Here is a 27,940-nt window from a genome sequence, read left to right as displayed (position 1 = left end):
TCAGGCATCACAGCCCCTGCCCGGGAAGTTTATTTATAGTACAATTATTGGGGATATTTGTAGACAGAAGTTAGAATGTGAATGAGGTCACTCAGGGCTTCTCAGAAGATGACCTTTTACCTGTGTTAAAAGACAAATAAGGTTGGTGGCTCAGGACAGGGGAAGGGCAAATTGCAGGCAGAGGCTAAGGAAACCGAACAGAGCAGCAAGAGGAGGTAGACAGGGGCCAAATGGTGCAGAAACTTCCACAATAGGATAATTAATAATACCCGCTAACATTTGTGCTCTCACAATGTGCCAGGCACTCTGCCCAGTAATACATTATGTTGACCATATACATTCTCTCTCGATGCTCACAACCAGAGAGAGCATGAGGTAGTAGACATTAACCACCCCTGTTGTACATGGGACACCTGAAACCCAGAGAGGCTGTGACCTGACCAAGGCCACACAGCTAGAAGACACGAAAGGAGGGTTTCAAACCAATTCTCCAACATGCCATGCCTGACCACTGGATTCCAAAGATGCCCAGTAGACAGCCACTCAGCAGCCACGCCCTCATCTGCAGAGCCAGACACACATCTTTCCACAGGGACCCCACTATTGAGGCACAATGAAAAAGACACTTGAGAAAACCTGGAGGCCCGTCAGCCTTCTCTGCCTTGGCTTTACCCCTAGGAAGGTCAGGAACAGAGGTGTCACTGGACTGGGGGACATGAACAAAAAAGGATTAGCCATTCCTCAGCTTCTAAATCCAAGCAGGGGAGTTCCCTCTGTTTCTTCCACCAAACTCACTGCTGTCAGTTGTGCTTTTCCAAAGCATTTCCTCACCAGATCATCACAAGGAAAGAGCAAACATTTATGGTGAGAGGCAGGCAGAAAAGCTGGAATTCAGACAGGAAGTTCAGTTTCTGCCCTCAAGTTCACAGTCCTCTGTTCCCATCACACTCCCAGGAAATGGAATAGGCAGGGGCAGGCACAGCAGGCAAAAGTGGAGCTTTTTTGGTGGTAACTGGTCCAGAAGGAAATTTAATATGCAGCAAATCAAATATGAACTCCAGGCCCCCAGACAGACCCTACTGGAGAGCATTTGGACCTCAGAGGTCAAGCCAAGGCCGGTGTTATTGCTTCTTCCGCACAGAGGCTTGCCCACCCCTGACCCACACAGAACAGAACTGCTCAGGGACACAGACATTTGGTTTTATTGTGCCAAGGACATTACAGATGGTAGAACTTGTTAACACCTGCAGGGCACGGGTGCCCCATCTGCGGAGGCTGCTCCCACTCCCTACACTCAAATCCTGGGTGGCGGCCATGATCCCCCAAAATTCCAGAGAGACTGGTGGTGGTGGTGGAAGCAAAAGGAATGCAGCAAGGTCAGGGTTTCATTGTCCAAAGCCCATCTGACACCTGCCACCCCCATCCCCTGCCCCAGTTCACACCCTCTGCCCACCTCCACGGGGATGGAGGCCAGAAGACAGCAACTCACATCTTTGTGCCCCCTCCATGCCCCATGGCCTGCCTGCCCCCAAACCAGAGGGATGCCGCCTTCACAGAGCCAATGCTGTCATCTACGTCATTTTTGATTGGTTGATTTCATGAGATAAAAGTACATTTTAATAAAGAAAAAAATCAAAATTGAAAGCTCAGATATTCTTGGGGTACTGGGAAGGGAAATTTCCCACTTTGTCCTCCCACCTCCCTGGCATCATTGTGGGGGGAGGCAGTGAAGTTTTTCTGATCTGGAAGGAATGGGGGGCAGGGAGACTTTCCTGTCTGAATGTCTCTCTCCTCTGGGGCTGCCTGGCTGCCGGTTGGTTTGTCTCTGTGTGCCTCTCGTCTACCTTCGGCACCCTTGCCCGAGTCCCCTGTGGAATGCAGGGATGGTGCTGAGCGGGGGGCAACAGGGCACATCAGCTGGTGGAGAGAAAGGTAGTGGTGGCAGCGATGAGAGGGAGTGCAGGGGTGGGCCAGCCAGAGGGAAGTGGGGAGAAGGGAAAAGAGGGGAGAAGGGAAGAAGGCAAGAGGGAAGAAAGACAAAGAAGGTGGGGTGGCACCAGAGGGCAGGAGTGGAGGGGTTAGGAGATGGCATCCAGTCCCTGGGTCTCCATCAACTCTTGTCTGGGGCTGGGTCTCTGTGCACTTTGTTTTTCTTCATACTGTCTAGGTATTCCTGTTGGGACACTGCCAGCACCGATGCTAGGATCTCATCATCATCCCAGTCATTCAGACCTGCTGGGCAAGAGGAAGAGGAAAAAGAAGACAAAGTGCTCTCAGCCTGCCTTCCCCTCACCCTTTGCTGATCCCTTGCTCTGGAGAAATCCCATCCAGGCCCCTCTCACTCCTTTCTCTAAGGAGGAGGTTTCCCCTACGTCTATGCAACCCACTGAGACCCCTTCTGGGACAAATCCCTTGGCCCTGAAAAATTCCCTCTAGCGCCTCACTTCTTTTCTTGGGGAGATAGCCAGAAGCTCCAGAAGCCCTGTCTTAGGACTTGCTGCTTCTTCCAGTCTCTCCCCATCTCCCAGCTGGCCCCTGTCCCCCTAACATAGGAGGCTTACCAAAGGCAGAGGGGGACATCTGCTGAATGAGAGCCCGGCACTCCAGAGCAGGGTAGAGGGACACGAGTGGGGAAGTAGCCCGGTCAGCCCCTGCCGAGAACTGACTGCTTGTACCTGGGGCAGATGGACAGTCAGAGGTAGGGCTCAGGGCCCAGGCAGTGCCTCCTAACCCCAGAAAGCTCCCCTGTGAACAAGTCACTGACCTGGAGCACAGGGCGAAGGAGGTTTGGCGAGAGCTAAGACAGTGCCTGGGGAAGGGGGCTTGATGCCCAGCTCAGCATGCAGCTCAGGGTGCTCAGGGGATGAGGCTGAACTCCGCTGCCGTGGGGACCGGCTGCTCCACTCCTCCAGGCCACTGGAGGCTGCTGCTGTGGCCGAACTGCATGTGGCACTGGCTTTCCGGGGCTGCGATGGAGAAGGAAAAAGCGGTAAGGAGCAATACCAGCCACAACCCTCCTGTGCCCCACCCGAATGCTTGCTTTCTTCCCAGGATCCTGGTGATGATACAGCTTCTACAAAGGTCACCGTCATTCCCACTCACACAGTGGACCACAGGGCTCCTCACAGGACAAAGATCAAGCTCCTTAACCCCCTCTCACACTCCTATAAGCCAATCTGACAGGAAATCCTATTACCTCTGCCTTCAATATAGATCCCGAATCCAACTCCTTTTCACCATCTCCACTGCCAGCACTGTCATCAGTCACCTGGACTTCTGCAGTAGTCTCCTTTCTGGTCCTCTGCTTCCTCCCTTACTCCCCAGACACTGTTCTACACTCAGCAGTCAGGGGGATCCTGTTAAATCCTAAGTCAGATCCTGTCCCTCCTTTCTTACAACCCTCCCATGACCTCTGCCTCAGAGTAAAAGCCAAGGTCCTCACCACAACCCACAAACCCCTACCCACCTCTGACTTCACCAACTCCTACATTCTGTTCAGCTATACTGGCCTCCCTCTGGGCTGTGCCCAAATCACCCAGGGGTGCTGGCCCTCTGCCTTCCCTTGCACATGTGCACGCCTCACCTTCTGCAAGCTTGTGCTCAAACCTCACTTGTTTGGAGGTCTACCCTGACCACGCTATTTAATACTATGAACTCCCATCCCCACTTGGCCCTACTCATCCTCTTTACCCTGGCTCTACATTTTCATCCACAGCACCTCACAACTAATTTATTTATCATGTTTGTTTATTTTGCTTCACTCCGCAAAAAATGTGAGCACCACAAGGACAAGGACCTTGGCCTGCCAGGCTCACCAATGTTCCCCCATGCACTGAGAACAATGGTTGGCACAGGCTGGCAATAAACTCCAAACTCCCTGTGATTCCTCAGATTCCTGTTTGCCTCCTGCCCCCTCTGCACCCTAACAATTCAACCTTCCTCTGTGAAGAAGAGGCCCAGCCAGGATGAAGGGCCTCACCGATGAGTCTGTCTCTCTGAAGAGATGGGATCATTGTGGATAGAGCAGGCCGGATGTGATTTTATAGCCTCAGCACAGAGCCTGGCACACAAGAGCATTCAACAAAAGCTTGTCTCTCTGAAGCTATCCATCGCTCCCTTCATGTCATCAACAGCAGTGGCTGCCCTCCCTCACACCTTGAGAGCTTGTTCTGTGCAAGTGTTGAGAGTTCCAAGGCACAATGCCAAGACTAAGGCCGAGATGAGTTACAGATGGGGCTGGGAGATATATACCTCTCAGATATGAAAACCACTTAAATTTTTTTTCTGCCTATTAGGGGGAAAAGCATGGGAACTAATGGGTTCTTGGCCAGGCCAGTGACAGAACCCATGACCCACCTGTCCAGGGCCGCGAACCTGGCGGGCCTGTTTCTCCTGATCCCGCAGCCATTGCAGGTAAGATTCCCGAGCCACCTGCTCCTCAATGGCCTCATTTGTGGCCTCCCAGTCTGTGGCCCGTTTCTTGTCTTCCAGCATCTGCTGTTCAATCCATGACTCCTCCGATGTTTTTATGGCATTCTTCATCAGGGACTGCTCTGCAAACTGAAAAGAGGGAGAAAACAGGGATGTGGGGTAACACTCTGAACCTGGCCAAAAGCAAAGACGGGTTCAGGGAAGTAGGACCAGAGGCTCCAGGAAAGAGGAAGCAGGGAGGCAGGTACTCTCATAAAGTACCAGACCGTCTATTTATCAGGGACTGGGGGAAAGCAGGCTGGGTTGTAGGACCTGTCGTCCCAAACTCTTACACTTGGAAGCCCTGACTTCAACTCCAAGACGGCTCAACTGAGGCACTGAGTCTGGGGCAGCCAGGTGTCCTCCAGCCAAGGCCTTAATTAAAAGAAGCCCCATCCAGCAATGAATCATTTTCACAATACTGAAGCCTTCCTCACATACGTTCAGATGGGACAAAGAGGAAAGAACACCTGAGAAGTTAGCTCTGTGTGCACAAGGTGGAAGGAGCATCTAAGCATGTAAAGGGTTGGGGGAAGCCATATAAGTGTGTGAGGGGAAGAGGGGGCAGTATCAACATGGTGTGAGGTGCTATGAGCTGTAGGACAGTGTATGAGAGTACTGTTTGTCAGACTGTGAGATACAACATTTTAAAAAATGAAATAATAGAGAATATTAGAGTATATCCCAGGGAATAAGTGTAAATATCGTTTTATGAAGCTTTAGTTACCATTATTTAAACATACATATATGCACTAAACACAAACGCATGAGTGCAAAGTAATGATGTAAAATGTAATTTTCTACTGTGGATAATAGTAAAAAAAAAAAGTATGTAAAACTCTAAGTTAGAACAAGCCAATTAAAAACTAGACAAAAAAAAAAAAAAATCTAAATATGCAATCCACCAAAGAAGACATACAGATGGCAAATAAGCCTATGAAAAGATGCTCAACATCATGTGTCATTAGGCAATTAAAAATTAAAACAACACTACACACCTAACACAAGAGCTAAAATGCATAACACTGACAGTATCAATTGCTGGGAAGGATGCAGACCAACAGGAACTTTCATTCATTATGGTGGGAATGCAAAATGGCACAAGCCATTTTGGAAGACAGTTTGGCAGTTTCTTACAAATCAAAATATAGTTTTACAACACAATCCAGCAATCTTGCTCCTAGATACTTACACAACTGATCTAAAAACTATGTCCATACAAAAACTTGCACACACAAGTTTATAGAAACTTTATTCATAATCATCAAAAACTGGAAGCAACCAAGAATGTATTTCAGTAGGTGAATGCTTAAACAAACTGTGGTACCTCCATAAATGGAAGAAAGAAAGAAACCAGCTAACAAGCCATGAAAAAACATGGAGGAACCTTAATGTATACCACTATCTGAAAAAAGAGTTTGAAAAGGCTACATACTATATGCTTCCAATCATATGCTATTCTGAAAAAAAGAAAAACCAGAGACAACAAACAGATCAGTGGCTGTACAAGGAGGGAGGAAAGAAGAGGTGAACATATGGAGCACAGGGAATTTTAAGGGCGGTGAAACAATTCTGAATGATATGGTCATGGTGGATACATGATGCTATGCATTTGTCAAAACCCACAGAACTTTACAAAACAAAGAGTAAACCTTAACATTTGCTAGTTGTCCAAAAGCTCAATTAGGAGGTCGGGGATCCCAAAATGGAATGCAGAATGTGACAAAAAAATCTAAATGTATTACAAATGTAAATGTAAACCTCACTGAAGGGGGTGGGGGAAAACTAGGTGACCTAAATCACTCAGGAAATGGAGTCCTTAACACTAAAGGTAAAAGGAACTGCACATAGAATTGTACTATAGTTGATAAAGTTGTTTTCCATGGGGGTACAGATTAACAAGTATTTTTTTTTTTTTTACTGACCGGTATCGGGATCGCAACCCTCGGTGTCATGCCCGTACTGGGGACTGGCAACGGGATCGCAACCCTCGGTGTTGCGCCCGCACCACGCTCAGCCAGTGAGCGGGAACCGGTCTCCACATGGGATCCAAACCCTCGGCGGGAGCGCCGCTGCACTCCCAAGCGGTGCACTCTCCAGTGCGCCACCGGGCCGGCCCCAGATTAACAAGTTTGATACTACTATATGTGTATATAGAAGTGAGCAGCTAAGTAAATGGATTACAGATGGTGGGAGCCAGGTTTCTCACTGTTGGAGTGGGAATTTATAGATGGACAAGGGGAAGCAGCTAGAATGATGCATATGGTAAGGGGTTAGAATTGGAGACATCAGTAAGAACTCATGTTTAGTTTAATACAGATACAGATGGATACATATATAGAAATAGTTACAGATATGTATGTACACGTTAGTATACATACAGATCTCATTGCTGTCAGCTAAGAAGGCCAACCTAGTAGTGAAGAGCATACTCAGCACCTAGATCTTGGTTTCTAATAACATTCTCTAATAAAAGGTTCCAAAGATTCTTGGAGAAATGGCTGGGAGTAGGACAAGAAATAAACAAGATGAACCTGGGGCACCTTGTGGTACCAGAAAGTAAAGAAGTGCTTTTAAAAATAATTGGAAAAAAAAAATTGGAATAATTTGAGCAACAAAATAAATAAAAGTTGTATAAAATAAATACCCGTAAGTCTATACTGATATAAATAAATGATTGAATAAATTAAGAAATGTGGGACAAGGGCCGGGCTGTGGCTCACTTGGGAGAGTGTGGTGCTGATAACACCAAGGGCATGGGTTCGGATCCCTATATAGGGATGGCCCGTTAGCTGACTTGGTAGAGCGTGGTGCTGACAACACCAAGTTAAGAGTTAAGATCCCTTCACCGGTCATCTTTAAAAAAAAAAAAAGAAAGAAAGAAAAAGAAATATGGGACAAGAGAAAGATCTCCCTTGCAGAGAAATTCCACATAATTTACACAGATACTCTGCCCTCAAGGAGGTGGAATATGACCCCCATTTCTTAGGTGTCAGCTGCACCTGCACTTAGTGACTTCCTTCCAAACAGTACAGTATGGAAAAGATGGGAAAGAGTAACTTTACAGTGGAGAAACCTGGCAAACACTACTCTGCCAGGTGGTCAAGGACAACATCAACAGTCATAAATCACATTCACAGTATATCTCCTTGATATGATGTAATGAGCATGGCACTTTACTGTTGTGATCTTCCTCCCTAAAACTCATAAACCCAGTCTAATCATGAGAAAAACATCACACAAATTCCAAAAGAGAAGCTTCCTACAATATACTTGACCAATACTCCTTAAAACTGTCAAGGTCATCAAAACAAGGCAAGTGTGAGAAACTGTCACAAACAAAGGAGCCTAAGGAGGCATGACAATTTTAGTTAACAATGATGTATCAATATTGGTTCACATATTGTAACAAATGGACCATAGTCATGAGAGATGTTAATAATAGTCAAACTGTGAGCAGAGGGGAGGCGGACAGATGGGAATTCTGTACTATCTTCTCAACTGTTCTGTAAATATAAAACTGTTCTAAGGGCCGAGCCCGTGGCGCACTCGGGAGAGTGCGGCGCTGGGAGCGCAGCAGCGCTTCCGCTGCGGGTTCGGATCCTATATAGGGATGACCGGTTTACTCACAGCGCTCACTGGCTGAGCGCGGTGTGGCCGGTCTCAAAAAAAAGGAAAACAAAACAAAACAAAACAAACAAAAAAACTGTTCTAATCAATTAAGTATATTAATTTAAAAAAAACTTAAAACACTCAAATTTTTAAAGAAAGAAAAAGAAACTGAGCGATCAAACCAGGAAAAGTAGTGGGTGAATCTTAAGAGCATGGTGTTAAGTAAAAAAAGCCAGTCTGAAAAAGCTACATACTGTATGATTCCAATTATATGACATTCTAGAAAAGGTGAAACTATATAGTTGGTAAAAAGATCAAAAACAAAAGCAAGGAAATTCGGAGAAACTGTCACAGCCAAGAGGAACCAAAGGGGACACGACAACTAAATGTAATATGATATCCTTAGATAGGATCCTGGAACAAATAAAGGTCATTAGGGAAAAACTGAGGTAACCTGAATAAGGTACGTCTTTAGTTAATAACATACCAATATTGGTTCATTAATTACGACAAATGTATTATGGTAATATGTTAGTCACAGTTATATATGGGAACTCTTTGTAATATCTTCACAATAATTCTGTAAATTTAAAATTTCTTTTTTTTTTTTTGTCCTTTTTGAGACTGGCCGCACCGCGCTCAGCCAGTGAGCGCTGTGAGCGCACCGGTCATCCCTATATAGGATCTGAACCCGCGGCAGGAGCGCCGCCACACTCCCAGTGCCGCACTCTCCTGAGTGCGCCACGGGCTCGGCCCTGTAAATTTAAAATTTCTAAAATCTTATTAAAAACAAAACAAAAAACCCTATGTTGAATGAAGGGTGTGTTGGTGTCAGGGTATGTTTCCTAAAATGAGGCAGGGGTACTTCCTGTTTGTAGGAAGTGAAACCTGAATAGAAGATATTAAAATCCCCAACAGATGACTATTTATGAGGGAGAGAGTATAAGATGTATCAGTATGTGCTGAGAAAATGCACTGCCACATTCTGAACACCTTTAAGGTCCCAAGCCCAGTGGGGAGATTCTATGAGCCAAGCTGCCGGCCCAGAGTACTTGTACAATCTACCCCACATCCCACAGCCAATAAGCAGTGGGGCCAGGTCTGCACTCCAAGTATCTGAGCACAGCTGTCTGTAACTGCTATGAGTCTGGGAGGAAAATCCATGTGGATGACAAGACACCCAGACTAAGCCCTGGCTCCCAAATAGGACTCAATATCCTAAAATGTGAGCCCTCAACAGGCACAAAAGACAGGTGAGCCAGCTCACAGACAGGCAAACCAAGACCACGAATGAACCCCGAGAGATCACTTCAGGTAACTCCCTAATTTTATGGAGGTGAGACCTCAGGAGAGAACCAACCAGAGAGGTGACAGGATAGTTTCCTAGGCTAAGTACAGAACTGAGACTCCAACAGAGGTTTCTGACCTCTGTATCTAGTAGCCATCCTGCGCACAGGAGTCCACTTACCCCTGGTTTGAATGATGGCAGGCCCAGCCCCACACCAATGGTGGCCTTGTTAGGATTCACCACTGAATTATAGTGGATATTCCGATGGTAGCTGACACGGATGGGTTCATCCTCATTTTGATGGATCCCATGGAATGTGTTGATGGGTTCTACAGAGAAAGAGAAGGAGGGAGCATCCACAGTGTGCCAGATATGGCAGGCTCAGATAAGGTGCCATTGGTCCCTTACCTACCCACCACAGAAGTACCTGTGCTGTATTGGTACACCTCCACAGGACGGTTGTACATCTCCGCCATGGCCTGCATCTCAATGTGATTGCCATGGCAGTTGTTTTTCCGTTTCCGGTTGATGTAGGTGGTGAAGTCCTCTGTGACATAGTTGGAGAAGTAGTCAGCATTCTTCATCTGCAGAACAGGTTGGAAGGTCAAGGTCTGTTTGGAGGAGATCCTCCCACCCTGCCCCTGCCCCTGCCCCAAGGCCTCCCTGAGGTCTCACCAGATAGTCCATGCAATGCTTTCGCACAACCTCATGCATGTCCTGGTCTCCATACACCTGGTCAGCTAAGGGGACAGACAAAAGGAGAGGCTGGAGTCAGAGCTGCCGCCAGAGAAGAGTTCTGAGTCATGAAACATCCTTGGGGGAGGGAGGGCTAGGGGACCAGGGAAACTCCCTTTTCTACCCCAAGGCCTAGAGAGTTCTTGCCCTTGTGGGCTGAAATGGGGTTATGGGAAAAGAAGCAGGCAGCAACAGTCATGAAGAACAAGACAGTGCAGGTGAAAAGGACACAATCACAGGCCTCTCAGGCAGATGACTTCGTCTAGGGAATACGTGGACACTCAAACAAATCAGTAACATTCTAAGTCCCATAAGTGACTGAGCACCACTGATTCCACACCCCCCTTCACTTTCCACATGAGGAAACTGAGGCTCAGGGAATTTGTGGCTCGCCCAGGATCACAAAGAGTCAGTTAGTGACAGAATCAAATCTGGAATTCAGTTTTCCTGACTCCCAGGAGTCAGCATGGGCTGTATAGGTTAAAAGAAAAAAAAAAAGAAAAGAAAAAAACTGGACTCTAAGCCCAGTTCTGCAAGATACTAGTGAGCTAAGTGACCAGAGACAAGTAATCCAAGTGTTTCGAGCCTCATATGCCTCATCTGTAAAATGGGTACAAGGTGGATAACAACCTGGCAGGCCTCTTGTGGGGATTCAATGAGCTAATGGGTATAAAGTGACTAGCACTGGGCTTCGGACAGAGTAGTCACTCAGTAAATCAGAGTCCCCTTCTCCATAGTGAGGCCTGAATGAGGAGGGGTACTATGAAGGTGACAGAGGTAAGTAAAATCCTGCCCCTGCCTTTGAGGAGCACGGTCTAGTAAGAGAGATAAGACACACATGCACCTAACTTCAGCTTAATTCAGAAAGGGCAGGTTGTGGCCCAAATGGTCCAGGTGTCATGAGATTTGGTCAAACTAAGGTGAGAAGGAACCAGGCTTCCTGTGCCTCTCGCTTGAGGATCTTCACACATGCCGTTCCCTCTCTTTAGGAGGCTCTTTCCATCCTCTTCAGCGACCTACTTCTCAAACACCGTGTTCTTTAATACAGTTCCCCACCCTCCAGGTAACCTCCGCCACCAGGTTTATCAAAGGTGTGCACAGAGTTCTGCCTAATCACACTGGGCTCCCACTGAAGGCAGAGGGCAGTTCACACCTAAGTCCACCCCCAGCTCAGGGCCCGATACAGTAAAGGAAATCAGGAAAGTGTGCTGAGCAGATGGATAGGCTGGGGGAGTCAGGGAGCTTTTCTCCCTGGGAAATTAAAGTGGGCTTGAAGATCGGGCAAACTTGATTTCCACTGGTTGAGACGAAGAGGGAATTTCCCTTTCTTTCCCCAGAGGACCACTGCTCTGAAGGGATCTCCCTGGGGCACTGGGTAGGGTCAGGTCACGCAGGGAACACTCCAGAGTTCTTCCATGACCGTCAGTCTACCTCTCCGAAGAACTGTTGGAAGAACGCCTTCGCTTCCCTTTCCCTCCCTGGAGGGTTCTGTGAGATAAGGAGAGAAAGGCTGCTCTGAGATAGAACATGGGGCCCAGGCCTGTCTCAAGTCCTCTTGGAGGTGAAGAGACCTGAGGGGTGAGAAGGAATGGGGGCTGTGAAGGCGGGAAGGGGTAGCCCCTTCACCGATGTAAACAAGGATGTGGGTTCTGTGGTCATACTCTCCCCCGCCCCCCAGTGGCACTTCCAGCAAGTCACATGTCCTGTGCACAGGCTGGGGGCCCTTGCTGCTGCCTTTCTTAGAAGCCAGGACCACAAAGCCCACTGTGGCTGCCCGAGCTGCTTGAGGAGCTATTTCTGTAGGCTGAGCTTGGGGTGCCGGGAGGCAGTGCTGTCACAGTAAACAAGAACTAAGATAGGAGTGAAGGGGTTAAATAGGGTTCGGCCTGCCAGGCTCAGGGAGAAAACTTACCGCCTATGGAAGGGTCAATTGTCATTTCCAGGCCTGGGGGCTCTGCCAGAGCTAGATGCAGGAAAATGGGGAGACTGTGGGACAGGGAAGGGAGCTGGGGGAGAACTGCATAAGGTTCTCCCCCATTTCCCTGCCACTGACCCCTCTGCCTGGCAGAAAGGCTCTGCTGCCTCCTAGCTGTGGGGCACTGGACAAGGCCTTTAACCTCTCTGGGCTGAAATGTCCTCATTCATAAAGTGGGGACAGTAACTCTTCCTCTTACAGGGTATTGTCAATACTACAAGGGAAGGTTTACCAAGCACCTGCGGCATAGTAGGTGGTCAAGAAACAGGAGCTCCATTTGTCAGGAGGACAATGACTGGCTCATATTGCTAGCTACCCAAGTCAGCCAGAATGTTGCCAGAACCACTTATTAAGCCCTTCCTCATTTCTGTTGCACTTCCTTAGCCAAAGGAAAGTCCCAAATGCAGAGCCTAGACTGTCTCTCCTCTTGCAAGCAGAACTGGCTCTCTGCCTTTACTGAATCCAAAGGTCCAGTCTACCTTCTGTACCCTAGTTCAAAACTTCAGCAACCAAATTAATATCAAATTGCTGATACAGGTTTCACAAAACAGGGTCCTTACCTGAGCAGGCTATGACACTTATCTGTAAAACGTAAAATATCACTTTCTCTTCTCAATCCTACGATGCCACTGATAAGTGATATGGTACAACATGCATTTAATCACAGCTTTTAAAGGTGAACCCATCACACTGATTATAAGATATACCCTAATTTTGGAATCATTAATGTGGGAAAAAATGGGCATCTCTGAACCAAGGAAACAGCAATAGGACTTCAGCAACAAGGGAGAAGAATTTCTTCAGGGATATAAGGCAGGAAAAGCATCTAGCACAGAGGTAAGAACAAAATAAGTACTCAACAAAGATTAGCTTTTCTAACGTTCCTAGCCCCACCTCTGTCCTACAGAGAGCCTTCCTCCTCCCAGAAGGTTGGTACATGGGGGTGGGGGTCAGGCTGGACTTCCCTATGGGGAGGACCCCAGGTTGGGGGAAAGAGAAGCCCAACTGACCTGAAGAGGTAGGGGAATTCAGAGAACTTGTTTTGACAGAAACTGAAACTCCTCCTCTTGCTGACGCTGCACTTGTGGGCAATCTGCACCTGCTCTCCCCTTGCAGAGTCCAGCTGAAAGGGGGTCCCTCACTACCCCACCTCTGTTCTCATCCAAAAAGGGCTCAGAAATCCTTAGCACAATACTACAATTGGTTCCCCTAAAGACTTTTCACATTCTAATTCATTTGATCCTCACCAAAAAATCCTACTCTATGCCTAGGAGGGATACTCAGATTTAGAAATGTGGCATAGCTGGCCCAAGATCATACATGTGGGGGTAGAAGGTGAGGCCAGGCTTTCAAGGGGTAACCGCTGGCCCCAGATGACACCACCACCCCTACCCCAATCCAGGTATCACCTTAGTCACTTTACTCCCTGGGGCCAGGCCTGATCCCATCTGCCTCAGTTTCCCCACCAGCATAAGCAGGAATCAGCTGGAACCCAGGAAAGTCTTAGGAGTGGGCAGAGATTACAAATATCAGGGGCTGTACCCCTCCCTAAGGCTACAGAGGTCAGCATGAACCTTACCCCCCAAACACCCCACTTCTTTCCTTTCTCTGAGCATACAGAGACGCCAGCATAGAAACACACATGTGTACACACATACAGCCAGCAAGCCTGCCACAAATGTGCCCTGAGGCCAAATACCCACACAACAAACCCCACAACAGAGAACTATCACATCCCACGAGTAGATGCCTTTGCTACCAACCAGGAAAGGCTGAAGGCTGGACAAGATGTGAGGCTGTATAAACTGAGGAAACCCCCACCCACCTCCTTCCTAGCCTTTGCCAGGGGTGGGGGTGGGGTAACTAATAGCTCCAACAGACTTGCCTCAACTTCTCTCCTCTACCACCTGGGGGAAGTCCTTCCTCTTTGTGTTCCCTTAAATATAACCAATATTTACCCAGAGTTATGTAGAGAAGCAAGACAAGAGAGCCCAGGGCCGGCCCGTGGCTCACTCGGGAGAGTGCAGTGCTGATAACACCAAGGCCCCAGGTTCGGATCCCATATAGGGATGGCCGGTTCGCTCACTGGCTGAGCGTGGTGCTGACAACACCAAGTCAAGGATTAAGATCCCCTTACCGGTCATCTTTAAAAAAAAAAAAAAAAAAAAAGACAAGAGAGCCTGGATTATCTTTCTAAAGAAGTTTAAGTACAGGGTCCTACCATTTGCTTTAGAGGCACCTGAAAACTACCTATTCCCCAGGTTGCTGCCTGCCTGCTTGCCTGCTAGAAGAGCCACAGCAAGTTCCGCTAAGGACAGAAAAGGAAGATTGGTGTCTGCAGGGAACCTAAAAACAAACCACACAAATGTGTGTACACATGGTAGGGAGGAGACAGGGACGTGGTCTGCTCCCCACAACTCTCCTGGTCCAGCGGGAACCCCAGTCCCACTGAGGAGATGAGCCAGGAAAAAGGCCTCGCCTGCCTGTCAAGCAGCTGTGGTGTGACCTGGTCCGTGGCCCCACTACTCCAACTGGCACACCCTCAGTGGGAGAGACAAAGAACTTGGCCCCCTTGAGAGCCTGGTCTCTGAGACATCTGGTCCTCTGCTCAAGGATTCCTGTAGCAAAAATGGGAAAACTGAAAGATGCAGGGCAGAGAAAGGCTGAAGGAAGCTGGCATACAGGAAATGGCCCATGGGAATCTTCTCCTTCTGTGGCCTGGTTCAACATCAGACATTGATGTTCTGACACTGGCTGTGTGACCTAGATAGACATGGTCTTAGCTTTCTCATGAGGCTTCAACTTCCCCATTTATAAAACAGTCAAAATTGATCTAAGATCTATCCCCCCCAGTGTTCACTGTCCATGTTCCAAACCAAAAGGCCCAGAGGAGGGGGCTTGGCTAATGTTTCTGGGCCCCACTGCTGTAACACACACAGCCCTAGCCGCTCCCCTGTGGCCCATGCAGATACACCCACATGGCCTCCGTTTTGCCTACAGAGGCCAGGACCAGAGCCATGGCCAGGGGCAGAGGTTTCTGCTGAGTCAAAGCCAAACGGAGGGAGAGAGGGAGGAAGAGACGCAGACTCGTGTTTCCAGGAGGAGGTTATCTAAGCACAGCAGGGGCAGGGTGGGCCACAGGATACCTCTGTGACTCATGCTCCCACCTCCACTCCACCCAAGCCTTCACTGGTGTTCATAAATCCCCAATAGGAGGTATTGGGAGAGAACTGGGTACAAGCAATGGATACTGGTTCGCACAGGGGACACCCAGACCTCAAAGGCAAATCAGAAGGCAGAAAGCCACCTGCCTCAGGATTCCCAATAGTACAAGGCCATGTGCTCCTGGTTGGAGGAGGTGAGCTAGAGGTGAGCAAGGCCCAGAGAGATCAAGGAACACAGCAGAGGTCACCCAGCCATTTGGCAGCCAAGCTAAGAAGCTAGGGCTCCTAAGATTATAAAAGAATGTATCTTTGGACACCTCTGGGTTCTCATGCCAGCTCTACCACTAATGACCCTGGGCATGTCATTTCCCTTTTCTTTTTTTTTTTTTTTTTTTAAAGATGACCGGTAAGGGGATCTTAACCCTTGGCTTGGTGCTCTCAGCACCACACTCTCCCAAGTGAGCCAACCGGCCATCCCTATATAGGGATCCGAACCCGTGGTCTTGGTGTTATCAGCACCGCACTCTCCCAAGTGAGCCATGGGCTGGCCCCGTCATTTCCCTTTTCTGAACCTCACCTTCTCACCTGTCTCATGGGATAATGATCCAAATTTTGCAGATCAGCCGGAAGTACCTAGCCAAATGCCTACCACACATCAGGGGTCACGGAAACAACAGAGTGCCCTCTATGTTTGCACTCCGCCCCCAACTCCAACTCTCAGCTATGTGCTCCTCCCACTATTCAATGCATGGTAGGAAGGAAGAGCCTGCAGGCCTTTGCACTAGAGTCTAAGTGACTGCCATCTGTCCCTGTCCAGGCTAGGTTGGAAACGGGGGTGGCAGAAAGCCTGGGGACAAAGTCCTCCTCCCAGGCACATGTATTGTGCACTCTGCACCAAGGAAACCTCTAGATGAGGCCTAGAGACTGGGGCCATGTACTTCTGGGGAGAGGCCATGGAACTTCTGAGGTTTTACAGAGAAAAGCTGAGAGCAGCCCAGTTAGGGGAAATGTGTAGCCATAGCACTGATAAGGAAAGGCCTTCAACCTGCCGTGGTCAGCTCTTCCTGTAAGCTCAGGCCCCTTACTGGAAGGGCCCAGTGGGGGGATGGGTTACGGGGTATTTGGGGAGAACAGCTAGATAGACGCACATACACATAAATACTGCTTTTGATACAGGTTACTGCACATGACAGGACCTCACTAGCCCTAAGGTCTACCACAATGACCACCCGAGACCCAGATGCCCAGCTGCAATCTCTGACCCTAACTCCACCAGCAGCCCTTCTTGCTCCGCATCCAGCCTGATGTCTTGACACAGGGCTTCGCACCTAACAGGCCCCCATCTATTCTTTCTTTACCTTCCTTCTGTTCAAAATACCCCCCAGCTCTTTCTCTAGGGAACACCCCAGGGAGAACACAACTTGAGCCAGAGGGGTAGGATTGAGATTTTTTTCCAGCCCAACAGGGTTCATTGCCTAAACCTCTTCTGCTTGGTAGAAGAAGGAGGTGACCACTTACCCCATCTAACTTTCTTTCACCCATTCGAAAAACATTTGTGGCTCTGAGGCACCCACTGAGAATAGCATCCGGGCTTTACCAATGCTATTGTTCCACGATGGTCTACTATGTGTCAGGCGCTAAAGGGATTTACCAAAGTAACCTCATTAAACCGTTACAACACTGGGGTCTTTTAGCCCCATTTTACAGATGAGGAAACAGGCTCAGAGAAGAAGATCTGCTTGCCCAAGGTCACACCAAGAATCGGTGGCACAGCCAGGAGTGGAGCCTGAACCAGTCCAGCCCACCAGTAGACATGGGGGGTACCCACAGGCTGAGAGAATAACAGACCCAGAAAGAATGAAAGGAGCCCTTGAAAATCATCACCATTTTGCAGATGGGTAAATGGAGGCTGAGGGTCACACAGCAGTTATGAGTCAGGGCCAGAACTAGAATATGTATCTTCTGACTCCCAGCTCAAAGCTCCTATCCGAGGGCACATTTCCTCTGTAGGTATCAGAGCCCCAAAGGAAGGATCAGGTCACACTCCTAGCTTTCCGTTCATACAGCATAGGACCTCACATCTACATGCTGGGTCACAGATTCAGGGCCAGGAGAGTCTCAAAGAACTTGCTCAGACCGGATAGCAAATGGTACTAAAGAATTATTAATTTTGTTAGGCACAATAATGGCATTTTGATTATGTTTAAAAAAAAAAAAGAATCTGGATCTGTCAGAGAAACACGGAGAAATATTTACAAATAAAATGATCGAATGTCAGGGTTTTGTTTTAAAAATACTCGTTTCAGGGGAATGAGAAAGAGTGGGCAGGATAGAGATAAAACAAGGCTGGCCATGTGTTGATGACTATTTTAAAAGTGGATGACGGATACATAACAGTTTACTATTATCTCTACTTTTGTGTAAGTTAAAAAAAATTTCTACGATAGAAGAAATGTATAAAGATCTAGTTTGATACTCCACCCCCCCACACACAGATGGGGGAAAGAGAGACCCAAAACGCACCAGAGACAGGATCTGGGTGCAAACCCAGGTGTCCTATATCCCAGGGTCACAGCAATGTGCTGTGGTTAAGAGCATGGGCCTCCAACTAATCTAACCCAGATTCCGAATCTCAACTCTACCACATCCTATCTATTTGACCCTGGACAAGTCACTCCTCATCTCTGAGCCACTTTTGTCATTTGACAAATGGAAGCAACAATAGTCCCTACACTCACCTAGCTTGAGAGAGAATTAAAAGCGTTTCCTGTAGTGCCTGACAGAGAAATCTGTCCCTAAGTGATGTTATTTTCTTTATCACTATTATTGCTATTATTATTATTACTCTTGCACCACCACACTGTCTCACGACCCAGAGCTAGAGGCCCGATGCTAACTTAAGTCTGGGTCCTGGAGTCCCTAAAAAATCAGCTAACTCTGCCTCAACCCTGTCTCAGAGGCTACTCCTGATAACTGGGACACAACTCAGGGGTAGCCCTAAGCCCTAAAGAGCTGAGGCAGAGACTCACCTACAGCCCGGAAAAGACAGGCGCCATCCTCCTTCATTTGCTTGATGATGAAGCCTTTCTTGTCTCGTAGGGCCTTTTCAAACCAGTGCTCCTGCTGGAGGAAAGAGGTGGGAGTCAGCAATGGGGAAGGTCTGTATCCCTTCCCTCCCTGGGGCCCTGCCCTCAAGATCCTGAAAGGCCCAGATGATTGTGTGACCACTCATGCCCATGGAAAAGGAGGAGACCCTTTCTTTTAGGGAATCATTCACTGGGTGAGCATAAGACTTGCTCCCAGAGGGGCCCCAAGTGCCCCGAGAGCAGAGGCCCCACCTGCCTTCTAACCCCAGCTGACTGTTCAGGGCCTAGCCCAGGCAGCCATATTCCCTCAGGCAGCCAGAGGCCCAGACCCAGTAAGTGCCTGGGTGGATAATCTGGCTCTATTTCAAGGAGTTTCACCTAGGGGAGATGTTAAAGAGGGAATGACTGGCAAGAACCTAGATCCTGAACCCTACATATAGCTAGACAATTCCAAGATATACTGTATAAGGCAAAAAGGGTGCAAAATATGATCTCATTTGTGATTGAACACATTTACATATACATACACATTTACATATATACGTTACATATACGATCCATATACATATACGCTTATACACGATATATGTAAGTAAATACAAACACATATGCACACAAAATTGGGAAGGCTAGACGACTAAATAGTATCCCTAAGTACTGACATTACAGGTGATTTTACTTCACCTTCCCTCTTTATAAAGGTATGCAATCCCTCATCTAAAATTCCAAAATCCATAAAGCTTTGAAAATCAAGTCTTTATCTAACTTATTCGCATCATAACCTGACCCGAACTGACCAGACTCTATTTATCCCACCTGGGGGTGAATAGTCAAACATTTCAACGCATAAAGGTGTTTGATTATGAGGTGCTGCCCCAGATCCCACTGGAGGTGTTACATAATACAAAGTATACACACCAGATGACTTTTCTAAATTCTGAAATTCTTTTAAATTCCAAAGCACATCTGGCCCTGAAGGTTCAGGTTAAGTGAACCTGTAAAAACGCGTTTTTTTTTTATTTTTAAAAAAATACTGACCACGTACCACTTAAAACATTTCCCATTTCAAAACAAAACAAACCAGAAGCAGCAGACCTTTCCTGGGCCCCTCACGCCCTCTGCTGGCCAGCAGCAGCAGCCAACCTGACCCAGCAACAGGGCTGGAAACTAGAGTCCCAAGCCTGTTCCTTGGGGACACCTCTATGACCAGGGATTTATAGAATCCAGGCTAATGCTGACCAGACAGAAGGGCCCACCTCTTTGCAAGGCCATTTTCCCCCAGCTCAGGCAAGGGGTGGAACCCATCCCCCAGGAAAAGCAGGGGAGAGGAACCTCTGGCAAAGTAGTAAGCACAACGTTTGGAGGCAGAGAGCCTCTGGGTTCCAACCCCAGCTGCCACTCACTTGCTGCCTGATTTCAGGTAAGCCGCCTCAACTCACCAAGCCTCAGTTTCCTATCAAATGGGGGATATGTGATCTACTTGACGGATCTGTCAAGAGGCTCAGAGGATATTATAACACCAAAGTCAAGGGTCCGAATCACCAGCCAGCTCAGAGGAGTTTAAGGACCTGAGAGGGTTTGTAAGTGATGCACCATATACTGGTAAGGTGGTCACCAATCACAGAAGTGTAAAGACCAGCACAGAGAGATGATGTACAACTGAGAGACCCTCAGAAAGCCCTAGGTGAGTAGTTTAACAGGAAGGGATAAAGAGGGGGTGACAAGGGAATACCTGGCCAGTCCTACCATCAGGGCCCATACCCCAAGAAGGTGTGGCTGGATTTCCAGAGATGACAAAGGCACATGAAAGCCCTTAATAGGCTTCCATGGGCAGCACAAAGACTTCTGTTTGTGCACAACATTCCAGTGGTCCACGTGCCCCTCCTGTCCCAGAGGCTGTGGACTAGCACACTCCAGCCAGTTTCCCCCAAGTCCATCCCTTCCCCACGGGGCTAGCCATCTCCTAGAACCATGGGGCCTGCCCCATCCAGTGGTCTCTAGCAGGAAAGCAGCAACTGTAACTATAACCTCAGATCTGACAGAAGAGTTCTTTAAAGGGGGGGGGGGGAACACAGCAACTTCCTGCCCCCCAGGTGTAGAGGGAGGGGAAATAGAGAAAAGAAAGGGAGATCAAAGAGGAGGAGGGGGGGTCCTACCTATTCACCCAACAAAGATGTATACCAAGCAGCTACTGAGTCAGATCCTGGGCTGAGCAATGAGGACAGGGAAACGAATCAGACTTGGTGTCTACCCCGGATAAGCTCACAAACTGCTAGGGGAGGGCAAGGGAAACAGAGGACAACCACACACATCGTAATTAGGGCTGAGAGGTGAACGTGGGGTACTGTGAAACAGAGGAAGGAACCTGACCCAACCACTAAGGCTGGCACCTGAGAGGAGGTGCCACCTGAGCAAAGGATTAAAACACCAAGACCTCCAGAAATGCTTAACTGGATGAGAAAAGAAGTCACTTCTGCCACAAAGCACCAGGGATGTCCGGAGCCCAGCAACGAGTTCAGTGGAGCTAAAGTCCTGGGTAGGACTAGGCAGGTAAGCAGGGAAGCACCAGGAAGATGAACTCACATTAGCCAAATGCCTGCCCAACACCAGGTGCCAGATGCAAAGGGTGACTTCGTTTAGTTGTCCTTACCATTTTACAAAGGCAGAAAGGAGCTAGGGTTTGGGCACTAACAACGTCTAGTGTAGAGGCACCAAGGGAGGCTCTGTGAGCCACAGCATGCAGGCATACCTGGCAGCCTGTCCTGGGAAAATCCTGGTTGGGCCCTAAAAATGAAGGACACCTGGGTAGACCCCTTGCGCAGGCAGGGTTTGGGTCCTAGGGCAGTCAGACTGGCATCTTGGCCTGGATCTAGAAGCTGGATCAGTAGTCATCCACTGGCTTTGGCACCAGCAGCCTTAAGAGATTGGGCCCTGGCCCTTCTCTCCCTCCCTTTGAGGAGAAAATGTTTAGGGAGGGGGATTGGGGAATAGCTCAGGCACATATAAGCTTAAGCTACATCAATGCCCTGGCCTGAGGTCAAGTCTAGGCCCTGAACCTTGCAAGACCACTGCTGAGACTGTGGGAGAGTCTCTCCACAAAAAGGCTGGGCGAAGCTCTCTGACACCAGTGTATCCCTGGAGATGAGGCAAGACACTGCAACCTACTGGTCTAAAGGCCCAAGAGAAGTTGCAGCAAACTGTGGAACCCAACTGACTTAGATTCCAATCTAGCTCCACCAATTATTACCCATGTGATGAACTGCCACATGTTTTTCTGAGCCACAGTTCTCCAATCTGTGAAATGGGGATAAAAAAAACCTCCCCAAAATAGGAATACTGGGCAGATTCAAATACTACAGGACTTTGCTCAGTAGGACACCACTTAATGAGTTCCCTTCTATTCCCTAGAAGGGAAACTAGAACATCTCAGTAGTAGGCTGAATAATGTCCACCCAAAGATGAAACCCTAATCCCCGGAACCTGTAAATGTTACCTTATAATGAAAAAGGGTGTCTGCAGGTGTGATTAAGTTAAGGCTCTTGAGATGGGGAGATTATCTCAGGGTATCTGATGGGACACAAATGTAACCACAAATGTCCTTATGAGAGAGAGACAAAGGGAGATAGGATATAGACAGAGGAGGAAACCACACACACACAGAAAAGAAAGTGATGTGAAGAGGGAAGCAGAGTTGGAGTGATGCAGCAACAAACCAAGGAATGCTGGCAGCCACCAGAGCTGGAAAAGGACTGGATTCTCCTCTAGAAGTACTAGAGGGAGTGTAGCCCTGCCAACACCTTGATTCTGGCCCAATGAAACTGACTTTGGATTTCTGGCTTCCAGAACTCTGATGGTTTAAAACAAATTTCTGTTGTCTTAAACCATTGTGGTAATTTGTCACAGCAGCCACAGAATACTAATACGAACCCCTTGTAGCACTCCTTGGTGTTTGAGCTCTAGGGCCTCATGGCTGTGAGACAACATGGCATGGCTTCCACTCTTCAGGATCTACCTCCCTAGCATCCTCCCAAGGAGGGGGTTAGAATTAAGGCAGCAGGGGCCTGGGATCCCCCCCAGCCTGGGTAGCTGCTGACCCTTCCTATAGATAAATGAGCTGCCACTGAAGAGGGGAGTGGGCAGAGGAAGATGGCAGCAGCAGTGGCAGCTCATGGACAGATGTCTTCTCAGAGCCCATGGCCAAGAGGTGTTTAGTATTCTGGGCCTTACAGCTCTGTCCCAGCAACCCTGATGCCAAAACCATCCCCTCCCCCCAAACACCCAGGAACACTGGCTCAGCTCCATGAGCAAAACAGAGACAACCCATCCAATGAGAGAAACAGACAGACACACTGCTCTCTAAGGACCAACACAAGCCCTCCAGAGCAGAAGGGGAGAACAAGTCCCCAACCTATTGCTGGGCCACTGAGAGAAGGGAGATTAAAAAACCCCAAGATCTTATTATGCAGCAATAGAAAGGAATGAAGTACTGATACATGTTACAACATGGATGAGCCTTGAACACATTATGCTAAGTTAAGGAAGCCAAGTCACAAAGGACCACATGTTGTATGACTCCACTTATATGAAACATCCAGAACAAATTAATCAAGACAGAAACTAGATAGGGGCTGGAAGGGGATGAGGGGATGAAGGGATAATGGCTAAGAGGTGCAGGGTTTCTTTTGGGGGTGATGGAAATGTTCTAAAATTGTGATGATGGATGTGAATAAACTAAATCATTGTACACTTTATACTGGTGATTTTTATGGTATGTGAATTACATTTCAATAAAGCTGTTAAAAAAAAAAAACATATACCCAACGGTCTACAGCACCAACCAGGGTGAAGGATGCTGAACAGTGCTTGAAATATCACAGTACATTCCCCCAAAGGCAACACATCTCCAAAAGCCAAGGGTCTCACTTAAACCTTTCATGAAGGGTGGGGGAGTGAGGAGCAGAAAATTAAAGAGATCACAACTTGTTTCAGAATAATGAGTCCAACCTCCCTCACCACTACCCATATTTCATAGATGGAGAAACCAAGACCAGCAAAGGCAATTGCCCAAAGACCACACAAAAGTCTAGTGCAGAAACTGGACTCAATTCCCTGTTGTCTGGACAGACCACTTCCTGCTTCCCCACCAGTTAACTACCCAATTCCAGAAGGAGTAAGAAGAGCCCAAGGAATTGAAAGGTTCCTAGATGCATGATGGGGCTTTGCTACCAAAAACTGGTTACTAAGAGTGGACAAAGGCTCCTAGGAAGAATCAAGATGACCCTGGAGTAAACAGCCCATCCTGGATAAGAGGAAGAACCAGCCAAGGTCCAAGGTGGGCAAGGTCAGATATTCACAAACTCAATAACCCTGCACATGGATGGACTTTTGGGAAAAAAGGCAACTGAGAAGGGAAGTAGTTCGCCTAAAACCATAAAGCAGCTAAGCAGAAGACATGTGGGTCTGAACTCAAGCCTGCCTGACTCCAAAGCCCAAACATTTTCCACACACAACTCTACCTCTCCACATTATCCAGCAGGCCCCTCAAAGAGGAAATCCCACTTAGCTTATCCACTACAGCACAGCTGGCCACAAAAATTGCTGTCAACCCTAAGCCTCACACTGAACAGGCTACTTGTACTGCCCACGAAGCTTGGATGGCTGGAAGGGAATAGACCGGCAGGGAAGACAGGGGAGGAACCCAGTTCCACCACAAAGAACACCTACCATTCTCTGTCACCTCCAGGTCCAGAGGGCTTTGGACAGAGTTCCCTAAAATACCAAAGTTAAACGACACCTCACTAGCACCTTACCTGACCGGTGAGGAAACAGGCCCAAAGTGCATAGGCAGAAGCTATTCTAGTTCATCCAGCAAAGTCCCAACACCCAGGCACCCTGACTACAGTGCCAGGTTCAGCTGCTTCTACCACTTCAGCTTGAACGCCCTCTTCTCAAGAGCTCTGTGGGGTCCCCAAGCTCACGATGCTTACAAGCCATCCTTTTCACAGGGTAGACTGTCAGCAAGGAAGCCACACCTGGGAAAGGAAACCCCTGATATCACCACCTCCCCAGCACCTGGACTCCAGGGTGCCAAAGACTCCTAAAGGGAGTAAGGTACATTCACAGAACTGGGACAAACAGGAAGCCCAAGTAGTCAGAATCAGGACCAGATTTACCATCCAGACTCCCTCTCAACAACTCCCCTCTTCCCAAGGGATCCAACTAGCCTTCAGGCTACAAGTGCCCTGGTGACAGCTCAGGACCAAGACTGGAGTGACAGAATCTCCCCTCTTCCCATCCCAAAATGTCCCAAGTTGGACCAAGTGGGGCAAGGAGAAGAGGAGCATTTTCTTCCTCCCTTTGTCCTAAGAAGCGGGAGGACAAAAGACCTCTCCTCTGTCACTGGGAAGCACAGGCTTCATTAGCCCAGAACTTTCTTCTGTGTTCTCATGGGGACAAGTATAAGGGAGGGACGGGAGGTGGGGACAATAAAGAGATCTTCTTTGAGACGCCATGGCAGCACAGGACCTTTTTCCTCTCTGCCCCTGGGACCAGGGATGTATCGCTCCCCTATTTCTGTGGGGGAGGAAAGTGACTTTACCCCAACCAAGGAGAGGAGAAAACTCCTGGTCCTGACCCTGTGACTCCAGATGATTTATCCTGCCAGAAATGATTGCTGGGAAGGGAATAGGGGATTCAAGACAAGGCCCTGGCCCATGTGAAGTACAGATTTACTTGGGCCAAGGGGGAGAGGGATGTTGGAGAATTTCCCTAGAGTGGGAATGTCCCCAACCCATCCCCCCCATCTCTGGGAAGATAAAAGCTTGTCAAAGGCAGTTCAGACAGAGCACAAGGGTACTTAAAAAGTTCATGGAAAGGGCCGACCCCGTGGCGCACTTGGGAGAGGGTGGTGCTCCCACCGCGGGTTCGGATCCTATATAGGGATGGCCGGTGCGCTAGCTGGCTGAGCGTGGTGCGGACGACACCAAGCCAAGGGTTGCGATCCCCTTACCGGTCACAAAAAAGACAAAAAAAAAAAAAGTTCATGGAAAGACAGAATTAAAAAATAATACAAATCTTTCCATGAGCTTTTTAAAGATCCCTCATATCTCATATCTTCCTGACCCTGGAAGCGGAAAGCAAGCATAGCTGCATCAGGAAGAGACTCAGAATCTCTCCCAGTTCCAGAGGGGAGGCCTCAGACTCCACATCTCCAGGACCTGGCAACCTTCTCATAGAAGACAGAGGGACCTTCTTGGCACTGGCCATGAGGAGGCTCAGGGTAAATGGTTCTTATGACCCTGATGAACACTCAGGTCCTTCTGTCCAGTGGGGAAGGCCACCAGCCACACTGAAGATGACCTCATGTCACTCTCCCTAGTGATAAAGGAATGCCTGGTGTGGTAAGAGCAGAGCCTCATGGCCAAGGGGGAGTTTAGGCCCCAGTCCCTAAGGTGAAAGTCCCAAGGGGAAGCTCAGGCCCCTGGGAAGAGGTCCAGACTTCTGAGAATTCCACCCTGCCCATGTCTATGATGGGAGTGAGGGGATCTTAGGCTCAAGTCTCGAAGGCAGGAAATCTTATGTCCCTAAAAGGCCCCTATGACTAAGATATGTGGTGTGGTGTGAGGTGACAGTCAGTGCCCTCAAGGCAGATTCAGGTCTCGGGTCCTAAGGTAGGGAACTGGCCCTCACACACCTGAGGTAAAGTTCAAACCCATGTGGGGAGACTCAGGACCCTGTTCCTCAGAGACCTTAAATCCATGAGCCAAGGTGAAGGTCTTAGGGCTCAGTTCTGCGGGGGAGTACTCCTGCTCCTGATGGGCACCTCAAGTTCATTGAGTAAGAAGCTTGGACCTTATCTCTAGAGACACAACAGTCACTGGGGTATGTACAGGTCTCCTGTCCCTGAGGGAAAGCTCAAATGTCCTTGGCAAAGTGGGTCTCAGACCCTTGAAGGTAGGCTTGGATCCACAGGGAGGCCTCAGACATCATCTCTGGAATCCCATGTTGCCCATGTCCCCTGAGGAGTGGTCTCAGGCTCAAGTTCTCAAGGCAGGGGTCGTATGTCCCCGACAAGAAACTCAGGTCTTTGGGGGTAGGCCCTCGGATCCCTGTTACAGAGGGAAAGACAGGATGTTATATCCCCCAGGTGTGTCTCAGTCCCTTATAATTGGGGTGGGGGGGGTCTCAGACCTCCAAGAACACTCAAACACCAATCCCTGAGGAGAAAGGTCTCCTAAAGACCTCACCTTGCCTGAGACCTCTGCAGGGAAACCACTGAAGAGACCTCAGACCTAGGCTCTAAAAACCCCAGTTCACAGGCATGAGAATCTGAGGCCCCAGCATCCAAAGCTCTGAGTCTCATTTTCTTGAAAATAAGTTCAGAACCTTGAAGGGGTTGGGAGGCAGTCAATGGCCCATTCTTTAAAGGAAGTTTAAGGTTCTGGAGAGAAGTTCAGACCCTTCTCTCCAAGGAGGGAGGTCTCAAGCCACTGATAGAAAACATAGATCCGATAAGTCTCTGGTCCCTGGGTGTTGGTTTTGGCCCCTGTCCCCAAGGGGGAGGGAATCTTATCTCCCTGAGAGATCTCACACCCCTGGAGGAAAACTAAGAAGATCCTTTTCTCTAAAAGCCATAAGTTTGTGTGGGTCTGTCACGCCCTATAAATCCAGAAGAGGGAGTCTCAGGCCCCTGAAGGCAAGCTTAGGACCCTTGAGGAGATCTCGGCCCCACTGTTGAGTGGTCCTGTGCCATGTCATCCTACAAAGAAGAGAACTGTCCTATATGCAGAGTATCTCAGACTCTTAAAAGGGTTTTTAGGTTCCTTGGGGATACTCAGACTCCATCTCTGAGGTCTCCACATTATTTGAGTTCCCTGGAGGGGTAGTCTCAGACTCTTATCCCGTAGGAAAAGATCTCAAGCCACTGAACATAGACCTAGGTCCCTTAGAAAAAACTCTGATACCCCCTGAAACTCTCCCTCAGGAGGCGCTCATTTCTGCTTGTGTCTGCTGGGGAATTCCCACCTACTGGCCCTACAAGATGAGATCCGGGGGCCTGGAACGACGACTATAGGCCCTAAAAGAGGTCTCGGACCCATCATTAAGTTCCTGACCTTACCTGAGGCCTCTAACCCCAAGCCCAGGGAGAGGGGGTGGAGGAGTGGAGGAGGAAAGACAGTGTGTCATGCCCCTACCACCACAGAAGAGTATCAAATACTGAAAGAAGGGCTAGGTCCCTCGGGGCGATCTCTGTGTTCCTTGGGTCCCTTCTCAGTCTGAGGATACCGTATGCCACACCCGCCCATCCCTCACCCCCCAGCCCTTACCTGCTCGACAGTGGCAGGGTCCATGGCCTCGATGCGCGCTGCAGCTGCTTCGTACTCGTCTTCGCTGTTATACCCTGCGCCAACGTCCTCACGCTCTGGACTACCCCCACCAACCGCACCAACCCCGGGAGCTTGACGCCGCCGCTTGCTGTGCCCGGGCCCCGAGCAGCAGCCACCCACGCCTACGGCACCGCCCACGCCCACCACCACGCCCGCCGCCCCCACACCCGCCCGCCGCCCCCCCCCCCGCCGCTCCTGCGCCCAGCGCGTCGCCAGGACCGCCG

At 48.8% G+C, this 27,940-nt stretch overlaps 1 protein-coding gene across 10 annotated transcripts; it reads right to left on the bottom strand.

The window, feature by feature from the left end:
* Window positions 1-7: 7 nt before the first annotated feature.
* On the bottom strand, window positions 8-27,876 carry OTUD5 (OTU deubiquitinase 5). Of its 10 annotated transcripts, none has more exons than XR_550392.1 (12): window positions 27,657-27,766; window positions 18,274-18,367; window positions 12,018-12,068; window positions 11,537-11,593; window positions 10,046-10,110; window positions 9,798-9,954; window positions 9,551-9,699; window positions 4,357-4,560; window positions 2,765-2,966; window positions 2,562-2,675; window positions 1,454-2,235; window positions 8-1,339 (listed from the first exon to the last, which is right to left on the bottom strand). XR_550392.1 is itself a non-coding variant. In XM_008571424.1 (11 exons), the coding sequence occupies exons 1-11, from the start codon at window positions 27,678-27,680 to the stop codon at window positions 2,111-2,113; spliced, it is 1,242 nt and encodes a 413-aa protein (XP_008569646.1). In that variant the 5' UTR covers window positions 27,681-27,876; the 3' UTR covers window positions 8-2,110. The 10 variants fall into 10 exon arrangements, 7 of the variants coding, with proteins under 7 accessions (XP_008569646.1, XP_008569641.1, XP_008569642.1 ...); XR_550393.1 differs by having other exon boundaries at window positions 1,490-2,235; XR_550391.1 differs by having other exon boundaries at window positions 8-1,571; window positions 1,773-2,235.
* Window positions 27,877-27,940: the final 64 nt, after the last annotated feature.

The sequence above is a fragment of the Galeopterus variegatus genome, unplaced genomic scaffold, assembly GCF_000696425.1.
Source record: "Galeopterus variegatus unplaced genomic scaffold, G_variegatus-3.0.2 Scaffold688, whole genome shotgun sequence".
NCBI lineage: Eukaryota > Metazoa > Chordata > Mammalia > Dermoptera > Cynocephalidae > Galeopterus > Galeopterus variegatus.
This window is presented reverse-complemented; position numbering and strand designations above follow the sequence as displayed.

Excerpts from the sequence above, each read along its gene's own strand:
- OTUD5 (XM_008571424.1), bottom strand. The coding sequence starts at position 27,680 with ATGGACCCTGCCACTGTCGAGCAG. Across the intron at positions 9,700-9,797 it reads GGTGTACCAATACAGCACAG|AACCCATCAACACATTCCAT; the intron begins GTACTTCTGTGG and ends CTTTCTCTGTAG. Across the intron at positions 2,967-4,356 it reads AGGTTCGCGGCCCTGGACAG|CCCCGGAAAGCCAGTGCCAC; the intron begins GTGGGTCATGGG and ends TCTCCATCGCAG.